Genomic DNA, 19397 nt, shown 5'->3' on the forward strand with positions numbered 1-19397 from the left:
CTATTTGTTACACTTCTTGAAGGCGAGCTGGTATACTGTGGTTAAGATTTTGTGCGCAAGTGATGAGCCACTGAAAGGCTGGAGTATTACTGATTTTCAGAGGCGGGGTGACTAGGGATATTCGGCAGGAAAAGGAACAGGAGTGGTAACAAGCAGCAGTAGTGGTAGCAAAGGCAGGAGCAGGTTCCACAGCAGATTTCCCAGTGTGAGTCAGTGAATGCACAGCTTCCCAGCTAGCTGTCAGGAGGAACCCAAAACTGAGTATTGCAAGAGATTCAGGGTTCATGTTTATCATGCGAAGTCATGTGATCTTACTATATCTTAACTTGCCAACTTAGCCTTACTCCGGAGAAGATCCTTTGCTGCAGTGCTTAACCAAAAAAGAAAAGGAAAAAAAAAAAGAGGGGGAAAAAAAGAGGAGAGAGGGGAAAAAAACCCAGAAGGAAAAATAAAGAAAATTGTGCAATGTGTGGTTATGCCTACATCATGCCGAGGAGACACTTAACAGTAAATAATCTGTGTATCCCTGAGGTGAGATACTGTTTCTGCTTTCCCTGCACAGTGCTGCTGCAGCACGGAGCTGATCCAAACATTCGGAACACCGATGGGAAATCTGCGCTGGATCTGGCAGACCCTTCAGCAAAAGCTGTACTCACGGGTAAGATGCATACATCTCTCGGCAGCGTTACCTGTAGTTCATTTTGTGTGTACAAGTTCAGCATCGTGAGAGCCTTCTGCCTTTTTGGATTTTCTGTTGTGTAAGAGCATTTTAAAACTGTCTTTTACTAGATTTCATATTGATGTAACTGTTGTTAATCTGCTGTGCTGCTATAGGTTTGCTTGTTCTACTTATCCTAATGTTGTAATTTTCTGTTATAACATCGTTCATTATTCACTGTGTTTCTGTGGTTTTTTCTTTTTAATTGCTACCCAATATACAGATTGAATACGAGCCCCCAACCCCTGCAAAAAAGAAGAAGAAAAATCAGGTCAATTGTTTTAAGACCTTCACTGTTAAGCAAGCAAGGACGTTTGTATAACTATAAAAGTACCTGTGATCTGAAAGACAACCTGCTACCGATTGCAGAGATCAATAGTTACAGTATATTTTGCTGCAGATTCCCTTTCCTTCCTCTTCCTCATTAGTCATTTTAGGTAGAACTTTCTCACCTACCAATTATTTTCCTTTTTAGGGGCTACTAGCTGCCAAACAATGTTTCATGAAAATATTCTACAGATACAACTTTGGTTTTATACAGCTTTATTTTTGTTTTATAAATTAACTTTTGTAGCATATCAGTAAGCATTAAAAGTATAATATAGTAGCCTGTCAAATCTGTATCATGAAATACATGGTCCTCTGTGCTGATTTTGACATTTAGGAAATAATGTTTAGAACAAAGTAATCTTGGATTTTAAAATATATACAATTAGATTTATAGAAAGGTATTCAGCAGCTGAGCTTCATTTGAAGAAATAGCTATTTTTCTTCTTTCGCCTTTATTTCCCCTATTCTCTCTCTCTTTTTATTGACAGCTTAATTTATAGGTTATGTGCTATGCAACACCCGTATTCTTTCTTCAGATTATGTTCAGAGCACACCAGCTCCCTTCACTTTGTCAGGAACATTTCCTCATCATCTTTTTCCACTGCGCTGACTGCTATACATAATTATCTACAGCTCTGCAGTGATTTGAGATTGCCTTTGGAACAATGCACTTTAAATACATATGATTTAGTTTAATTACTCAGTGTCAAATTTAAACACGTTCCTACAGTGTTAACACTAATGTTAGCTGTGCTAAGCAGGTTAATCTGACTTTTGACTGTTAACGGGTACAGTTGTACAGATGCTGAGGATGGAAAGGGCACTAGGGGGTCAAGGTACCTCAAAGGTGTTAATGGCTATTTGGCATTTAGTTGTGGGGAACATGGTATATGTACAGTTTGGGGGTTCCAGGCTCCGCACTGCTCTTCAGGCTCTGCTCAAAGATCAACTTCAGAGGATACTGGAAGATTTAGGAAGGTCTGTGATGGTGACTTCACATCTGCTCCACTGAGTTTTCTGGGCATTAGATCACCACCTTGTGCTTTAGGCAGTGGAGAGGGAGATGTGTCATAGCAAATGAGTGGAGATGGGTTAGAAGCAGTCCTCTGAGACTGTCCTGTCAAGTGCAGCAAGCGCCCTGTGTCCCTGGCCGCACCCCTAACGCCTCGCACATCAGCATCCAGTGACCGTAAGCTTCTGCAACCAGTGGATGTTACCAGGTTGTGCATACAAAGGTGCATGCAGAGAGCCACTTCTGCTGTTATTTAGGTATTCTGCTCTTCAGAAAAAGAGGTATTTTTTTGTATGTGTTTGTTCTTCCTAGCAGGAAAATCAGCTTTTGGTTTTATCAGCTTTGTCCTCAAGGTGGCTCTTGGCTACACTGGGCTTTCTCTATGCTATGCACCTGAGCTCCAAGCTGTGTAAACAGGGTTTGATTCAGGCTTTAGCTGCTGTATGATTCACAGTAACTGAAAAAGCTGACACTGGATGCCATTTAAATGGAAGCTTTCTCTTAAGAGCTTAATTTTTCTGGATGCTGCCCTGCTTTCTGGTATCTCTGTCAGGCTGCTACTTTCTCATGCATTTTCCATATGTTGTTACCTTCAGGTCTTGCTTCATCCCTCTGGAAGAAGGGGGCTTAAGGGATTTCTTAGAATTTATCTGGCTTGGGATAATCTTTAGCTACAGCAATGCTTTGCAATTAGGTGCATCAGGACTTAAAGGTATTACTGGATTAAGGATGAGTAGGATGTATTAACTTAATTTTCAGTATTTAATGTTGAATGGTGGGATTTTAGAAACACTCTTATTTAGAGCTTTTAAAACTGGAGTGATTCTGAAAGCACAATCTGTAATTGTTACTGTATTTGCATCTTTAAACAGCATGCATATCAAAGCTGTTCTCATTATGTTATTTGGGGTTCCTTTTTCTGTCAGTGTCTATGACCATAATAGACTTTTCCACATTGCTGCTGTATTGATTGTTGGAGAACAAGGTTCCTATTACTACTTTTTTGACCAAGTATTTGCATAAGTTCATGCATTGATGTTAATTGTTTTGCGAATGAACTGTGATTATAGTCTCTCTTTGACCTCCAACTTAGCAAAAGTGAACAGAAAACTTGTTGGTAATTGATTAAATCTTTTCAGTTTGACAAAGAATCCTGTATGTGTTTTAAAAGGACATTCCTGCTGTGTAAAAAGCATTTCTGGTGTTCTGGCAGCAAATGCTGAATCCACAGTGATTTGTTCTTTTCTGTCTCCCAGTCTAGAATAATGTATAGTATCTTTTTCTCCTGAATTACAGCAAGGATATATAATGCAGTAGTTTCTGTGATGACTTCCAGCCATTTTCTTGCAACATTCTCTTAAAATGTGTGTTTTATAAAGGATACATAATGCAAATGAAAGGCTAATATTTTGATGGAAATGGACTTTGAAAATTTCTTCGTAAATTAACGGGGATTTTATTGAAATCAAACTCCTTGTTCCAGCTTCCTAAAAAAGGTTATATAATTGGGGAATCTGCTTTTTACTGCTTAACCAGGCTCTTTTCCTCTTCTGGAAGATAAGCAGCATTTGTGTGAGCCAAATGCTTCATGACTGAGAGGCTGAATATTTTTTGTTTTTATTCCTTAGCATCCCTTACTGTTCCTGAATCAGGTTGTCAGACAAGGATTGCAATCCTCTTTTTTTTTTCTCTAGGCTGAAGTGGTAGTACAGACTCCAAAAACATATCACATCTATAAACCAGAGCTGTTACACACATCGGATTAATATCCTAGTTAGTTTTATTTTAGTTTAATTGCCTTTGGGGTGTGTGGTTTCTGAGATGGGGACTCATGTTTATTGCCACACATAGCACTGTGGGACTCCCATCCAGAACAGGGCCTTTGGGAGCTTTTGCACTACATGTCATATTAGTCTTCATTATTCTCTTAGCTTGCTTATTGCCTCTTTAAACATTAATATCTTTTTATATCTTTCCTGTACAGTATATGAAGAGCCAACAATATTGTTAATGATTGATGTGAATGAATAATTTTGATTTTTCACACAGTGATGCTTTCTTGCCACATCTCTCTATTATCTGCTGTTTGGAAATGCTTTCTCTACGTGGATGGTTGTTCTTTGTATCTGAGTGGTTTCCAAAGCTGTTAGCAGGAGCTGAAGGCACTTTGGTTGGATAGTATGTTCTTGACTGCCCCATGCCACTGTTTTGCAAGGTTGGTTTTGGTTGGTTTCAAGGATTACTCCCTTGAAACAGGTCAAAATGAAAAAAAGTTTGGTAATTGCTGCATCTCCAGATTAAAGGAAGATTTCTTGGGTACGAAATAATGTCTCGTTTGTTAATAGAATCAATTTTCAAAGTTAAACAAGACTCTGATCTTCCTACTTAGTATGGAAATAATGTCTTTTACAAACAAAGTGCTCAGGTCCTATTGAGCATTTCTCACTTCTGTTTTTTGGATGTGAAGGACAGCTTGATGAGTGAAAGTACAGCTGGGCTAAGGTTACCAGAAGTGTTAATGAGGATTCATGTTTTCATCTATTTGTCATGTCAACTTTTTAATTTAGATGGGGAGCATAGTCCATTTATTGAAATATATTTGCACAAATTTTTTAAAGTGAACTGCCATCTATGCATGATTTTCCTGCAAGGAAGGGAAAAATCTGATATTTCACTACAAAAAGTTTACTGAACTTTAGAGAATGGAAAATGGATCCTAGGTACAACTCATCCATTTTAAAATTAGCAGGAAGAGAAGAAAAGTGCAATAGACCCAGCAGTTGAGGAATATCCTTGCCCTGAGAAATTTTCCCCTTATTTAATATAGGCTGTTGGCATACGTCTTGAAACAGGAGGTCTAGAGGGTCTTTTCCTGCACTTGTTTGTGCTTCAAATGTATGCTTTTGTGATTGCTATTTGTTTAGCATTCGTTGAGGCCTACTCTCCTTGTTTCTACCAAGGCCTTCTCAGGATGAAGCAAGCCATCTGCTGTAGTTCACTGGTATGGCTGTCATGTGATGCTTTTACGTTTGCAGTCCATGGTGGTACTTTACGTCTACTCTCTGGAGAATTATGAGGAATATTAGCTTTCCTTCAGGAATGTTGGGACATTGCTCATCCAGTCTTTGGAAAGATATGGGCAAAATGTACTTGTGACACAGACCTAATGTAAAGTCTACCATTTGGGTGGCCCTCATCTAGGAGCTCTAACTATATGGAAATGCAAATCTAGTCCCCTGTTTTTAGAGAATATTATAATTGTGACTATCTCGTTATATTTGTAAATAGATAATTTTTTAAAAATCTCAGTTAATATGTGGTATAGTTCCCACTTTCCTCTGTGCAGGAAATGCATTGGTTACTTGGGAGACCAGGAGTGAAATGCCTTCCTTTCTCAATTCTGGCACAGTCACATTTCAGTTTTATTTCACATTTCCTTGTTTTGACGTCAGGAAGAAACAGTCCTCTTTTGTTGTAGATGCCATGCCATACTTTGTGGTTACTTCTGTTATGTTTCCACCTCAGGAAGAGCAATCCTTGTTCTTAGACTCTCTAGTACAAAGTTTCATGTTAGTGAAAATGAAGTTTCACTTTGGTGTCATTACCAGTATCGCTGATTCTCTTTCCACTTTCCAGCACTGCATTATTCTTTCAAGATAGCATGTCTCGATTTGAGCACTGTGCTCCAGTATAACATCCAGTTGACTTCTATAGTGATGATTTAATAGCTTTCATGGCATTTTTTTATTCCAGGTTTTATTCAGGGTAAGTTTGTTTTTTATTACCTCTGTGATTGCAGAAGAGCTAAATGTTTTATGGGAGCCTCTAAAGGAATTCTGAATTCTAAAGTCTGTGGCTTAGATTCCAGTATAATTCCAGATGATTTATATTATGCATGCAGTGTTTATTGTTTTAATTTGTCAGTACTCCTTTGGTCTACCCATTTTATTGCCCGTTCTCTCAGTTTGTCTTAGGTTTTTCTAATTTCTTTAGTTCTCTGGTAACTGAATAATTTAAATGTTTCCTTCAATGTGGTAGATTATTTAACGCATGTTCCAGTGTGTTTTTATCATAAAGGAAACAAGTTACGCCTGCTTTTAAGTGTATGATCCTTGAAAGTACTTTGATTCTTATTCCATGACTACATAATTTCTTTAATCTCTTACTGAAGGACTTGTACAAGGATTTATGTGAGCTGGTATGTATGTTTTGCTGCTGAACTCTTCCATTTCCATGCCTTAATGTGCTTGGATTACTTTCTAGTGTAACTGTAGCTCTGGATGCTCTTGTTTAATAGGGCTTAGTTTTAGTGTAACAAGAGTTTCTCCTCTCTTTACCCCTGCTCCCTGTTTTAGAGACTAGTGCTACCATCCTCATCTTTTGTTGAACTTAGTTGTGTGTCTTGAAATGGCTTCTTTGGAATGTGGCTAGCTGGCTAGATCAGATGACTTTTCCTTCTTGGTCATATCCTCTATTTAGGCAAGTAGTTAAAAGTCTGTAGTCTGTTGTGTAGGTGGTCAAATAAGAAGGGGCACTGTGGGATTCAGGATTAGTGCTTCTATTAAAAGTGTGGTTTTGATTTATACTGTCACTTTTGCCAGGTTTTTCACTCTTTCAGCTTTCCTTTTTACCATGATATCCATTTAGGAATATTTAGTAAGAGCTCTTTGAGTGGAGTCAAACTCTTAACTTGTCAAAGGAACAAATTATCATTTCAAAGCTTTCACGAAGCACCTAAGTGCAGTCTTTCAGTTCTCTGATTCTCAGCTCTGCCATCGTATAGAGTTTTAGATGCTTTGAAAGCTTTCAGAAACCTGATGTACATAAATTTATTTAGCCTGTTGTCCTGGTTTCAGCTGGGATAGTGTTAATTTTCTTCCTAGTAACTGGTATAGTGCCGTGTTTTGGATTTAGAATGAGAATAATGTTGATAACACAGCGATGTTTTAGTTGTTGCTAAGCAGTGCTTACACAGTCAGGGACTTTTCAGCTTCCCATTGCTGCCCTGCCAGTGAGGAGGCTGGGGGTGCACAAGAACCTGGGAGGGGGCACAGCCAGGACAACTGACCCCAGCTGGCCAAAGGGATATTCCATAGCATATGATGTCATGCTCAGCATATAAACTAGGGGGAAAGCTGGCTGGGGGCCTGTTGCACAGGGACAGACTGGACGTCAGTTGATTGGTGGTGAGAAATTGTTTTTAATTTGCATCACTTCTCTTCCTTGGGTTTTATTTCTCTCTCTTCTTGTTATTTTCCTTTTCTTTACAATTTATTGTTGTTGTTATTTTATTTCAATTATTAAACTGTTCTTATCCCAGTCCACAGACTTCCTCACTTTTACTTTTCCAATTGTCTCCCCCGTCCCACCGAGGAGGGGGAGTGAGCGAGCAGCTGTTGTTGTGCTCAGTTGCTGGCTAGGGTTAAACCACACCACCTGTACTACACTCTGAAGTTTAACAACATCAAACTCAAAAGAAGCTTTCCTTCTTAACATTTGTTGTTACTGAAATGGACAGAATAACATATAAGATCTCTAAACCTTGTAAGTAAAGAACCCAAAATGTATTTTTCATGCCCTAGGAAAGATAATTGCAGAAATAGAAGCATTTCTATTTCCATAGCGCATCACAACATTCATCATCTTTTTGTTTCTTTGCCTTGAGCACTGACCAATGTTACACTTTACTGAAATTTTTAATGTCGATTAGATATTTTGTTTGATGTTAAGTTTAGGATTTGTTTGTTTGGGGGTTTTTTTTGTTATAGCCTATGTTGTACATTTCTGGTTCTTAATAGCAACTTCTGCCAGTCCTGAGACCAAAAACTACTTTGATCTCTACCACGTTTTTCTGTTGTCTGTAGATAACTTTTTTGGAAAGTTGTGCCAAAATGGCCTTTTCACACTGTATACTGCATGCAGTAGTAAGCAGTGGTAAGAGATGAGTGGATGGAGAATGTTATATGATGTAACTTATCATTTGTTTGGTTCTATTTTTAAGTAGGATAGTCATGCTGCAGCTGTAACTAATGTATTTTTTGTGTATTATCTTTGATTCTAATCTGTAATCTAGTCTGCAAGCAAGCATGGAGCTTTCTTGGGGAAAAAAAAATCAGCTAGCTGGATAATTCCTGCAAACAAAAGCTCCCATTGGTTTTCTCTCTTGTCCTGTAACTTCAAGAGCAGTCTTTCATACTTGGACTGCTTTCTTCTGAAAGTGAAGGTACGTTTAAATTTTGAAAGTGATGAGCTACTCAACTGTGAAATCTGTGGAGTCTCTGAATGTGTGGGCCAAACATTTAAGATGATTTTTTCCAGGCTGAACAGATGAATCTGAAAGAATGTTAATGTTGCGTAAGGGAAAATATACTGACTAGGAAGTGGGAGAGGCAGACAATCTTAATTTTACCTTTTTATGCACATATTAGGACACAGACTCTGCTTACGAGACCACTTACAGTTCCCTGCTGCCTCATTCAGCAGGATGGATGGCTGTGCACTGGGGAGGAATCAAGACTGCACAGTCAAGTACAATGTTGTCCATATGGCTTCTGCTTCATTTGCTGGAAAAGTTGAAAGCAAAAGTGAATGGTGCAAGACAGGAAAAAAGGTTGCACATGTGGTTAAGGCAGCCAAATATTTCATTTGGAAACAGGATTGTCTTGATTCTGACCAGTATTTCCACATGGTCTGGAGCATCATTCTAACATGCTGAAAAACAGCGGCTTTTTGTTGTTCTAGTTCATCTCTGTTAGCAACTAAGTAAAGATTCATTGCATCCTGCTAGAAGCACCTAGGTTCAAAGTGGCTCATGTGTTAACTTCGCTGCCTCCCAGAGGAGGAAGCACTGTCATAAAAGGTAGTGTGTGATAGAAGTAATAAGCTGTTTTCCTCATTCTTTCTAAGCTTGGTGGTACTGACTCATGCAGCCGGTTCTTGCAGTAGTCTTATCTACTCTGTCCAATGCTATCCAGCTTCCAGTCCCAGTTCGAGGACCTTGTCCTTTTAAGCTTCCTATCTTGGTTCCCACTTCCTGCCAACACATTCACATGTGTGCATATGTGCACCCCTGGCTTGAGATCTCCACCCTTTACTCTGCCTCTTACTAGGCCTGTAGGATGTTGTGGTTTTTTTCCCCTCTGGCTCCTAATCCTGGTTGTCTTCTACATTCTTCTTCCAAAATCCATGATCTCTTCAGCTCCTCTGTCTGTCTAGCTTCCTGACTCTACATCCCATTCTCCTTTTCCTCCCCTCACCTACCTACTCCCAGACAGTTTCTTGTTATGTCTTCTATTCTTCTTTTCTTGAGCTAGCAAAATAATTCCTTTGAGAGCATTAAATAAATGTCCAGATTTCAAAAGAATTTCAATACTGTATAGAGATTGTGTTATGTTTCAGATTGTTAATTGTTGTAGCTTTCCAACCTCCTCCTCCTATGCCAGTCACTTTTTATTTCTCCATACCCCGTTCCCATAGGAGCTTTTTGAGTTTGAAGGAGAGTGCAAACTTTGGAATTATTTTATTTTAAAGGAATTGTTTCTTTTAAAATAACTAACCTAGCCAGGTGCATGTGACTTGAAAGGTTATATGGAATAGTCTCAGTAAGAAAGAGGCATGGAAGTAAGGAAGATGCCCTGCCTGCAAGCCCTTACTCAGCTGAGGTCTTCTAGTAAGAAGCTTTGTCAAACTTGAAAGTGTGCATTTAAGGAAGACTTACTGTGCATGTATACCTAATTTAATAATATTGCTAAAAGTAAATCCATAGATTGTTCTGATTGGTAGAGATATGCCACCCTGGGGGAAGGTTTCTTCTAGTTCTTTCAAAGTAAAAAAGTCCTTACAAAAGCTGTTGGTTTGGTCACGTTGCTACCAAGTGCTGTGGCTGTGTTGGGCGCCTTCTGTATAAAGCTGCTGCACCAGTTGTGTTCTGGTGAGAGCGGGCAGCTTCTTGCCAGCTGAGAAGTCCTCCTGCCTTGCTGAGTGCCAGGCACAGGGCACATCCTGAGTTCTCTGTGGTGAAGGGCACCTGATTGGCTCAGAAGCTTCCCCCTCCCCCCCCTTAATTTTACTACACACATGCTAGATGTGATTTAAGTTGAAGACATGGATTCGATGGATGGACCACGCGGTGGATAAGGAATTGGCTGGATGGTCGCACTCAAAGAGTTGTGGTCAACGGCTCAATGTCCAAGTGGAGAATGGTGACGAGTGGTGTTCCTCAGGGGTCGGTACTGTGACTGGCACTGTTCAACGTCTTTGTCGGCGACATGGACAGTGGGATCGAGTGCACCCTCAGCAAGTTTGCTGACGACACCAAGCTGTGTGGTGTGGTCGACACACCGGAGGGAAGGGATGCCATCCAGAGCAACCTTGACAGGTGGGCCCGTGCGAACCGCATGAAGTTCAACAAGGCCAAGTGCAAGGTCCTGCACGTGGGTCGGCGCAATCCCAAGCACAACTGCAGGCTGGGCAGGGAATGGATTGAGAGCAGCCCTGAGGAGAAGGACTTGGGGGTATTGATTGATGAGAAGGCTCAACATGAGTCAGCAGTGTGCGCTTGCAGCCCAGAAAGCCAACCGTGTCCTGGGCTGCATCAAAAGGAGCGTGACCAGCAGGTCGAGGGAGGTGATCCTGCCCCTCTGCTCTGCTCTGGTGAGACCCCACCTGGAGTACTGCGTCCAGCTCTGGGGGCCCCAGTACAGGAGAGACATGGAGCTGTTGGAGCGAGTCCAGAGGAGGGCCACGAAGGTGATCAGAGGGCTGGAGCACCTCTCCTATGAGGACAGGCTGAGAGAGTTGGGGTTGTTCAGCCTGGAGAAGAGAAGGCTCCAGGGAGACCTTATAGCAGCCTCCCAGTACCTGAAGGGGCCTACAGGAACGCTGGAGAGGGACTGTTTATGAGGGAGTGTAGTGACAGGACAAGGAGTAACGGGTTTAAGCTGAAGGAGGGTCGATTTAGATTAGATGTTAGAAAGAAATTCTTTCCTGTGAGGGTGGTGAGGCACTGGACCAGGTTGCCCATTGAAGCTGTGGCTGCCCCATCCCTGGAAGTGTTCAAGGCCAGGTTGGATGGGGCTTTGGGCAACGTGGTCTAGTGGAGGATGTCCCTGCCCACAGCAGGGGGGGTTGGAACTAGATGATCCTTGAGGTCCCTTCCAACCCAAACCATTCTATGATACTGTGATTCTATGATAAGACTTTAAAAAGTAGTTAATGCTTCTGAAATTTAGAGAGACTTGGGTTTTCCTGAGTTAGATTTTCTTAATGTAAAGATCAAGTGGTTTTAGGGCAGTGTTTAGAAAGGAGAAATTAAATTGCCTTTTGCTTCCGTGGTTTCCTTATGAGGCATTAAATGTCTAAAATAATTTTTGTACAAATGTATTTTAAAATGTCTTCACCTATTTTTTGTGTAACTTTTTATGTCTGAAAACCATTGTGATAGTTCTCAAGTCCCTGTGGCTTCATTAACCTAGGATTTAAGATTGTGATTGCTCTCATTTAGTAGGAAATCCATTTTTTAACAGTACATTTGAAAATTCTTCCTTAGATCAGACAATTTATACTTAAGGTTGTGACAGTCCCCTGTGGGTTGATTTGCAGCTCTTTGAAAGTTCCGTGCCCCAGGTTTTGTCTCGCCCTTTTGCTGATGCTGCCATTCTTCGAGCAGGGTTTGAACCACAGTGCGTGTGTTTGATATCCCATTTCACTCTAGTATGCTCGATCATAAACTCAACAGGGACGTGTACTGGACTGTACTGCTCCGTTTGCTGCTTCCAGCAGTTCCTATGTGCTTTCCCATTTATGCAGTAAATAAAGCAGGTGTCCTGCAGTTAAGATTAGTTTGTTGTGCCATCCTTATTCATATACTGAATATCGACTGTTGTTTTGCAGAGAGTGAGTCAGACATCCTCTGAGAAAGTAAGTGTGCTATGATGATAGTAGAGTGCACATATGTGTAAATTTGATTTAGTGTGCATGGGAAGTCAACCAGATATTGGAGGGGAATGTGTTTTAATATAAATAGACCCCTGTAGCATCACCTTTTTCGGACTTTGCCCAGCATTCTCCTTTACTCCATCGTTTGCCCAGACGTCTTCTCAGTTTTCCCCTGACCTGTCTAATGCAAGCTGCAGTCATCAGCAACCTACAGTTTAGAGAGATGGGCTTGGATTTTTCAGATTGGCCGTACTAGGCATTTCTTCTAACTCTGGATGATGTTCTGTAACATTTCAAGTCTTTGCTCTGAAATATCTAGATGTTAAAATTTCTTCTCAAGTTAGAAGAGTTTCTGTATTTTGTTCAAATACACAAAGCATTATATATGAGTTCTGTAGACAGCACAAACACACTTTGTCTTGCAGACATGGTGCAATTCTTTTAGTATAATTTGAAAAATTAGATTGAGATAGGCAAGAGGAATTTCAGCCCAAAGGATTCAAAGTTGGCAGAAATACAATGGAAACTAGTCTTTAAATCATAGTTGTTAAGTAACTTTGAGTTTCCTAGCAGTTATCAGAATTGCTACCAGCTCTGTCTACGATCAGTATACTGAAGAGAGTCATGTTTCTTGGATGCAGCTTGTTTTGCTTTCATGTGCTTTCGAGCTTAGACCACCTACCTTGAAGTCTTTCAAAATGAATTTCAGGGCAGAGGGGATTTTTATAATTGTAGAAATATGTAATGGAAATGGCATTGACCTATTTGATGAGGTGATATGATTCAGCAGGCTCAGATGCAGTTTACATTTCATGTGGCCATGGGTTAGTTATTTGTTGTGCTGTACAAAACTTTCCAGAGGTGAATGAGGAGATACAAGCAGCTTATACTCAGCATCATGTAACTTATACCATCATTTCGACTGGCCTGTATTGACAGGCCAAGTGCCACAGTCTGATGTGGCTCATCTTCTGCACCTTGACACGAGCCTGGTGTCCAAACACTGAGGCCACCCACCTGGCTCGTTCAGTGGAAGGGGCAGTAAACTGAGAAGCAAAGGGAAGGCGAGGAAGGTAACCTAAAGCAAATACCTGTAACCTTCTCTTTATTGGGCAGATTGCAAAGAATAGTTTGAGCCTGTAAGAGGCTCAGTTTTCTTTCTAGAAATATTCCAGCTAAATATATAGCACCGTTTGGAGTCTGAATGTGGAGGCTTGGTACATGTATGTCTACTTAAAGAGTGCACTGTACATAAGATTGAAATAGAACTGCATTGCTTCTGTTGTATTTTACACATGCTTTTTAATTCTGGACAAAGTTTTTTGTTGTTTTGTACTGGGGGTGTGGTGTGGGGGGAGTGTTCTAATTCTCATACATACACACATATGCACACGTATGTTTATATTATCAATAAAAATGAGGCAGTTCTTGTGTGTTAGGTAATGACAGTATCATTTTTATGTAGTTAAAGTTACTGTCAGAAGTGGTGTTTCCCAGTGGTGCATGAAGAGGTTTCTAGAATGGATGCTTCTCAGTGAATGGGTATTTTACTGTTACAGGTTTCTGAATGAACTGGTAAGTTTCTACTAAACTAAGTAGCCATTTCAGTGATGACTAATTCATTCAAGCTATCACAAATAATGTGAGTATTGACTGCTAAGATTCAGAAGTCCCAGGGTTTGGAGTCTCATGAGCTTAGTGTTTGTTTCATCTTTCCCTTTTCCGGGGTGGGGGGCAGGGGAAGGCAGTCTCAATGACTATTTTCAAAAAAATTGTTAAATTGTTTAATTATTTAATTGCTAAAATTATTTGTCAAACAAAAATCATCCCCAACTTACTTTCACTTACACCATAGCTTAGATATGCTGAAACCCAAACAAACCAAACTATATTTGTATTCTCCCAGGAGGCTGGACTAAGAAAGGAAGAAAAACTGCTTCCATAGTATTTGTCATCTTAAGTTATCACTGGAAGACTGACAGATCCTGTGGTGAATGGTGCTGATGCACAAGCTTGAATTTCATGAGTATGACATATTTTAGATTGTTTAGGTAGCACTAAAAGAAATCTTAAAAAAAATTCAAGTAGCTGGACATTTCAGTTTTTAAATTTGGGTGGTGGCAGTATGTGGATCTGTGACTGAAGAACATGGAAAGTTTTGTTTAAGATGAAGAAAATCAGGCTGGTTTTGAAAACTTTGAGTACTTCTGTTTGTTGAAAACTTCAGGCTCAACAGAAGATTTATTAGCTTCATTTCATGCTTTCTAACTATTCGTTGTGATCATTAAATAACAATCAAGGCTGTTTCTGTGTGATGAGAGATCACTTGTTATACTTCAGTTTTCACTGGGAAGAATAAGTATTAGCATTTAAATTGAAATTGCTAATTTCTCCTTGCATATGTCCTTAGGGCTTAGTCCTGTCAGATGCTGAGCACTCCAGTTGTGATCCAGGAAAGATCTGGGGTTAAATTGGGGTTTAATCAGACACTTAAAAGTCGCTTGCTGAAGCGAGGCCACAATGGTCACCATCTCTGGGGTGAAGATGGAGGCCTTTCCAACAAAGGTCTCCCTGGGTGCTCTTCTGCTCTGGGGTACTGTGGGTGACATGGCTGCAGTCTGCATCTTGTGAGAAGACAAATCAAGCGTTGTTCTAGATTTTATAAAATAAAGCAAGTTACTTGTTTAAAATTGGGGGGGGGAGGTTCTGCATACAGTTATTTTAGAAGCAGCATAATATGTGGGTATAAAGGAGTAATGCAGGTCAAAGCAGTATTTCCCATCAGAGTAATAAGCAGGCAGACCCATTATTTTGCATTTTCTACTTTCATTGTTTTCATGGACAAAGGAACACAGATGGGTTTTTTCTCTTTAAAAAGTGAAGTTAAAATTTCTGAGCTGTAGAGGACACATCTGTAATGTGATGATTGAGTTTTCCTAACTTCGTGAGCACTATCCCTGATGGCTGTTGAGAAAATGGTCGTGTTCAGGTATGAAAAGGCAGGACTTGTCCTTCAAACCTCCTGTTTCTGTCTGTGTGAGTCAGCCCTTTTTGTGTGTCTGTCCGACATACTTCCTGGCTGCAAGATGTCTGTCTTGGTGGTCTCCGTAGAAATGGGGTCTTGCAGTTCAAATGCCTTTAGTCCTGGGATTACCACAAGATCTCTTTCCTCTTTAGCTTTTTCCCACAGCCTCCTGCAGCCACTGCAGTGCAGTCTTCCACTTTGGGGGGATGGTGTAGTTCTTCACAGTAGCATTGGCAGGAACCTCTGATAATTCAAGGACATAAAACAAGCCTTGGAAATCTTCCTATGTTGATTTCACGCAGCACAAGCGAGATGCAGAACAATATCCTTGCCTAACTGCCTGCATCTATCTGTAGTCCCCTTTTGTAGAAAGGAATGTTGTTACTTTTTCTTCTTAGTGTTCGACAGTTCTTTTTCCTTCTGATTTTGTGCCTAGATTTGGGTTTTCTATGTGGTGGACTCTTTCTTCCCATATTCTACTGTTCATCTAGAACCTAGCTGATGAGGCTAATTGCTGATTTTTTTGTTTGCGTTTTGTTTTGTACTGCTTTTCTGAGGGTAGGGGAGAATTTTACTATGTATCATGGTTATTGTCAATCTCTTGTGGAGACTCTGTCAGGGCTAAAGGAGTTTTCTCTGAAATTAGATTGAATTTGTCATTTGTACGTGGCTCTTAATCAGACTGTCATGAGGGTTCAAAGTTTAATTTATAATACAGCAAAAAATTAATGTTATATTAAGACTTATGCTAAACCTCTATGTAGTCATTTTGGAGGTGATTTTTAAAAGGCGTGACCTCTTTAGGAGGTAAGAAGTCATCTCTGCTTTTGAAAATCCATCAACTGTGGTCTTTATCATTACTTCTTTCATACATGAAAGAGAAACTCTGGCAACAAAGATCCAGCCTTCTGTGTCTCACAAGCCTGTTTGTTTCCAGTATGCTTTAGAAGTTTTTTGAAATTATGTTTTTCTTTGTGATTTGTACCTAATTTAATTGCATTTAATCATATGTTTTATAATTTTCCTCTGTAGTGCAAATGGACTGTTCTTATCCTTAAAAGAACTATATGATTAAGTGCTTTACTTGGTTGGTGGCGTTGAACAGTTTCTAATTTTAACATAATAGTTAATCTATTGTCAGTCTTGCACCAAGACACAAAATTTTGAATTGGTACCATGTTATTAATGGAAAATTTTCATGCACCTGGCAAGCTGTAACATAAATTAAGCAAAACTCTTTTGGTGCTTTTGAAATGCATTGATAAATCCTACTCATTCATGTTGCAACACTTAAAGAACCAGAATTAAAAAACAGTAGACCATAAAGTATGAATGTATGTGTTCTATGCTATTGATTATCTTTCATAAATAGTATCAGAAACCTTTTTTTCGCAATGCTTTTTCTACTCCTGTTCCACAGAGGCAGTCACATTTTTGTTCAGAGTAGAATAATAGCTTTCAGTGGTAATTTAGAGACTTGTAGCTGAGACTAGTTACAGATATGATATGATATATAGACATTGGTGTCATTTTACTTTTTCTTGGAATTGGTTACAGGCCCAAAAATCCTCTTTTGTCCAAGTTATCCTTTGTTGTGATTCCCATAGTCTAATAATTTTCTTTTATAACAAAAGCAAGCTGTGCCCTGATATTTTATTAGTCTGAAATGTTTTAAGATTAGGCTTCCCTCTTTATGGATAATAAGCTTATTTCTCTGCTACTCTGTTCCAGACTCCACAGATCCTGCTGCTTTGGGTGATAAAAGTGTTTCCATAATTTTAAGAGCTTATTAGGCCATACATGACACATGTATTTTTCATTGTTGTGTGTGTTAGTCCTTTTAAACAACTTGGGAAATGACTTGCGGCAGCAGAAATTCTGTGATTAGGTCAGCAAAGTTTGATCTTTGAGGGCTGATCACAAGAAGCAAGTGGCAGAGTTAGCTCGTGTTTCTTACTGCTAATCTAGTCCCTATCTCAGTGGACAAGAGCTGTTTTATAAAATAAAACCAAACAAATCAACCCCCCTTACATTTACCAAGTAGGTAAAAGGAGCATGAAATGCCTTCTCTTTTTGAGGGTGTGGAATAGAGCCTGTGAGTTAATTCTTTTCTCTTCCTATTTTCTTTGCTTCTGTGCACGTATAGATATATTGCTGGTTGACGAGAACTGTGTCAGTGAGCAAGCTGTTTTTAACTGTCTCCTTTTAGCACTTCATTTGGAAATTGCTTTCATATCCCCAAGCTTATTCCTTTCAAAATGGCAATTCATATATAAAACTCTGTGGCTGAGAGAGTTCGGACAGCTTGGGTGTGTGGGAGGGATGCCCTAGGCCCCACAAAACACAGGGCAACGACGTCTGCGTTAAGTCTGGACAAAGCCTTTGGAAGTAGAAATAAAATGGCGTTGGTATTTAATTGACCCATAGATGTAATGGTCCACCTCCACAAATCAGCTAAAACTTCCCTTACTAAAATCTCAGGTCAATTATCATTTGTACAGTTATTTCAAGTAAGTTTCTACAAAGCTCTCCTTGTCAGTAGTTACTAAAAAGTTACACCCATAGTAAAGTCCAGATCTTGGAAGACATGGGTAGTTGGCTCCACACAAGCAGCAAACTGACAGCAAAGGTCATGCCACTAGGTCTGTCCCCCTGCACCTTCCTCAGTTTCCTGCAGTGCCTTCATTGTTTTCACAGACTTAACTTTGTTAGAAATGGCAGGACCACCCTGAGGCTATTCCCTGCATTCCTTCTCCTTATTCTCTTTTCATGTTTCTACTTGATGCACCTTGTTTCTGCACCAGGTGCCTCCAAAAATTAGGTGCCTCTCTTGCCTTCCATAGACCATTTTTACTTGCTGACACATGGAAAAGGCAGGCAGACCTGACAAGCTGGAAGATAACAATACAGGGCTTGCCTAAGATTTATGAAGTATGTGTTGTGATGAGCATATTATTTACAGGAAAGTAGCAGTGGATTTAATTAGAATCACTAGACAGTGCCGTTATCTTGAAATTTCAGAAAAATACTGTTTTATACAAAGCCAGAAGCTTTATTTCTGGTAGAAAGAAACACTGTTCTGCATGCTTCTGAAAATAGAGAAAGGAGCCATTGAGCATAGGAAGCTACTCATCATCTGACCAATCCAAAAAAGTCTGTGTTGCCTTGAATAATGATATTAACCAGTATAGGAATTAATATATTCTGTGCTGTTTGTCAAAATGGTGAACCAAGAGTCTTTTTGAGAATAAACAGATGCAAATATACAGACCTGAGGAAAACCTGCACAGTGCTAACGGACATGCAGATATTTTTTTTTTCCTTGTATTGACAATTGTTTGAAGAGTAAGCCTGACATTTGCTTAATCCTGGAGTTGCAGTAGATACTGAACTCTTGAGATAATTATTAATTCTAAAGTTAAAAGAAAGCTAAAAGAACTAGGCATACTCCTTTTTAAGAAGAGTTCTTAAACAGGTCCAGTACACTCAGCTCACTTTACATGTAAAGCTATGGGATTTCAGGGTTTCCTGGACATCTGAAAGATTGACCAAGACCTGTTGGTCATCCTGTCATCTCCTTAGTAACTTGTTTACTGGTCCGGCGCAGTTTCCCTCCCCACAAGTTGCAGTCCTTCATGAACTTCTCTAACATGGGTCCTTCCCACAGGCTGCAGTCCTTCAGGAACAGCCTGCTCCAGTATGAGTCCCCATGGGCCACAACTGCCAGAAAACCTGCTTCTGTGTGAGCTCTCCATGACTGCAGCTTCCTTCAGGGCACATCCACCTGCTGCGGTGTGGGGTTCTCTGTGGGCTGCAGTGTAGAGATATCTGCTCTGACATGGTCCTCCATGGGCTGCAGGGGGACAAAGCGTGCCACCATGGTCTCCTCCATGGGCTGCAGGGGAATCTCTGCTCTGGCACCCGGAGCACCTCATCCCCTCTCTTCTTTCTCTGACCTGGGTGTCTCTGTCGGGCTGTTCTTCTCACATTTTCTCACTCCTCTCTGAGCTGCTGTGCAGCATTTTGTACCCTTTCTTAAATATGTTGTCACAGAGGTGCCACCAGTGTTGCTGATGGGCTCAGCTTGGGCCATCAGTGGGTCTGTTGGAGCCAGATGTAAGTGGCTGTGTCCAGCACAGGGCAACCCCTGGTCCTTTATCAGAGGCCACCCCAGCAGCACCTCCTGCTACCAAAACCTTGACACCTGCACCCAGTACAGCTTGAAGGTTAGATAGATGAAGTCTCCTTCTGGTGATGTTGAGACTCAAATTTATTAAAAGTAATGTTAACTCCAGCTCAATCATTGCAGCAGAGGCTCATTCTGTGATGTCTGCTGTGTACCATGTATTATATACACAGTGCCATCAGGCTAATTT

General features: G+C 40.3%; 1 protein-coding gene across 2 annotated transcripts in view; it reads left to right on the forward strand.

The window, feature by feature from the left end:
• The window catches only part of TNKS (tankyrase), a 143941-nt gene that overhangs the window by 31537 nt on the left and 93007 nt on the right, over positions 1 to 19397 (forward strand). For both annotated transcript variants that reach the window (XM_054824758.1, XM_054824757.1), the window contains exon 3: positions 563 to 658. In XM_054824758.1, the coding sequence (XP_054680733.1) occupies positions 563 to 658 (96 nt within the window). The remainder of the gene's footprint in view (positions 1 to 562; positions 659 to 19397) is intronic.

This window comes from Grus americana, chromosome 4 (genome assembly GCF_028858705.1).
Source record: "Grus americana isolate bGruAme1 chromosome 4, bGruAme1.mat, whole genome shotgun sequence".
Lineage (NCBI taxonomy): Eukaryota > Metazoa > Chordata > Aves > Gruiformes > Gruidae > Grus > Grus americana.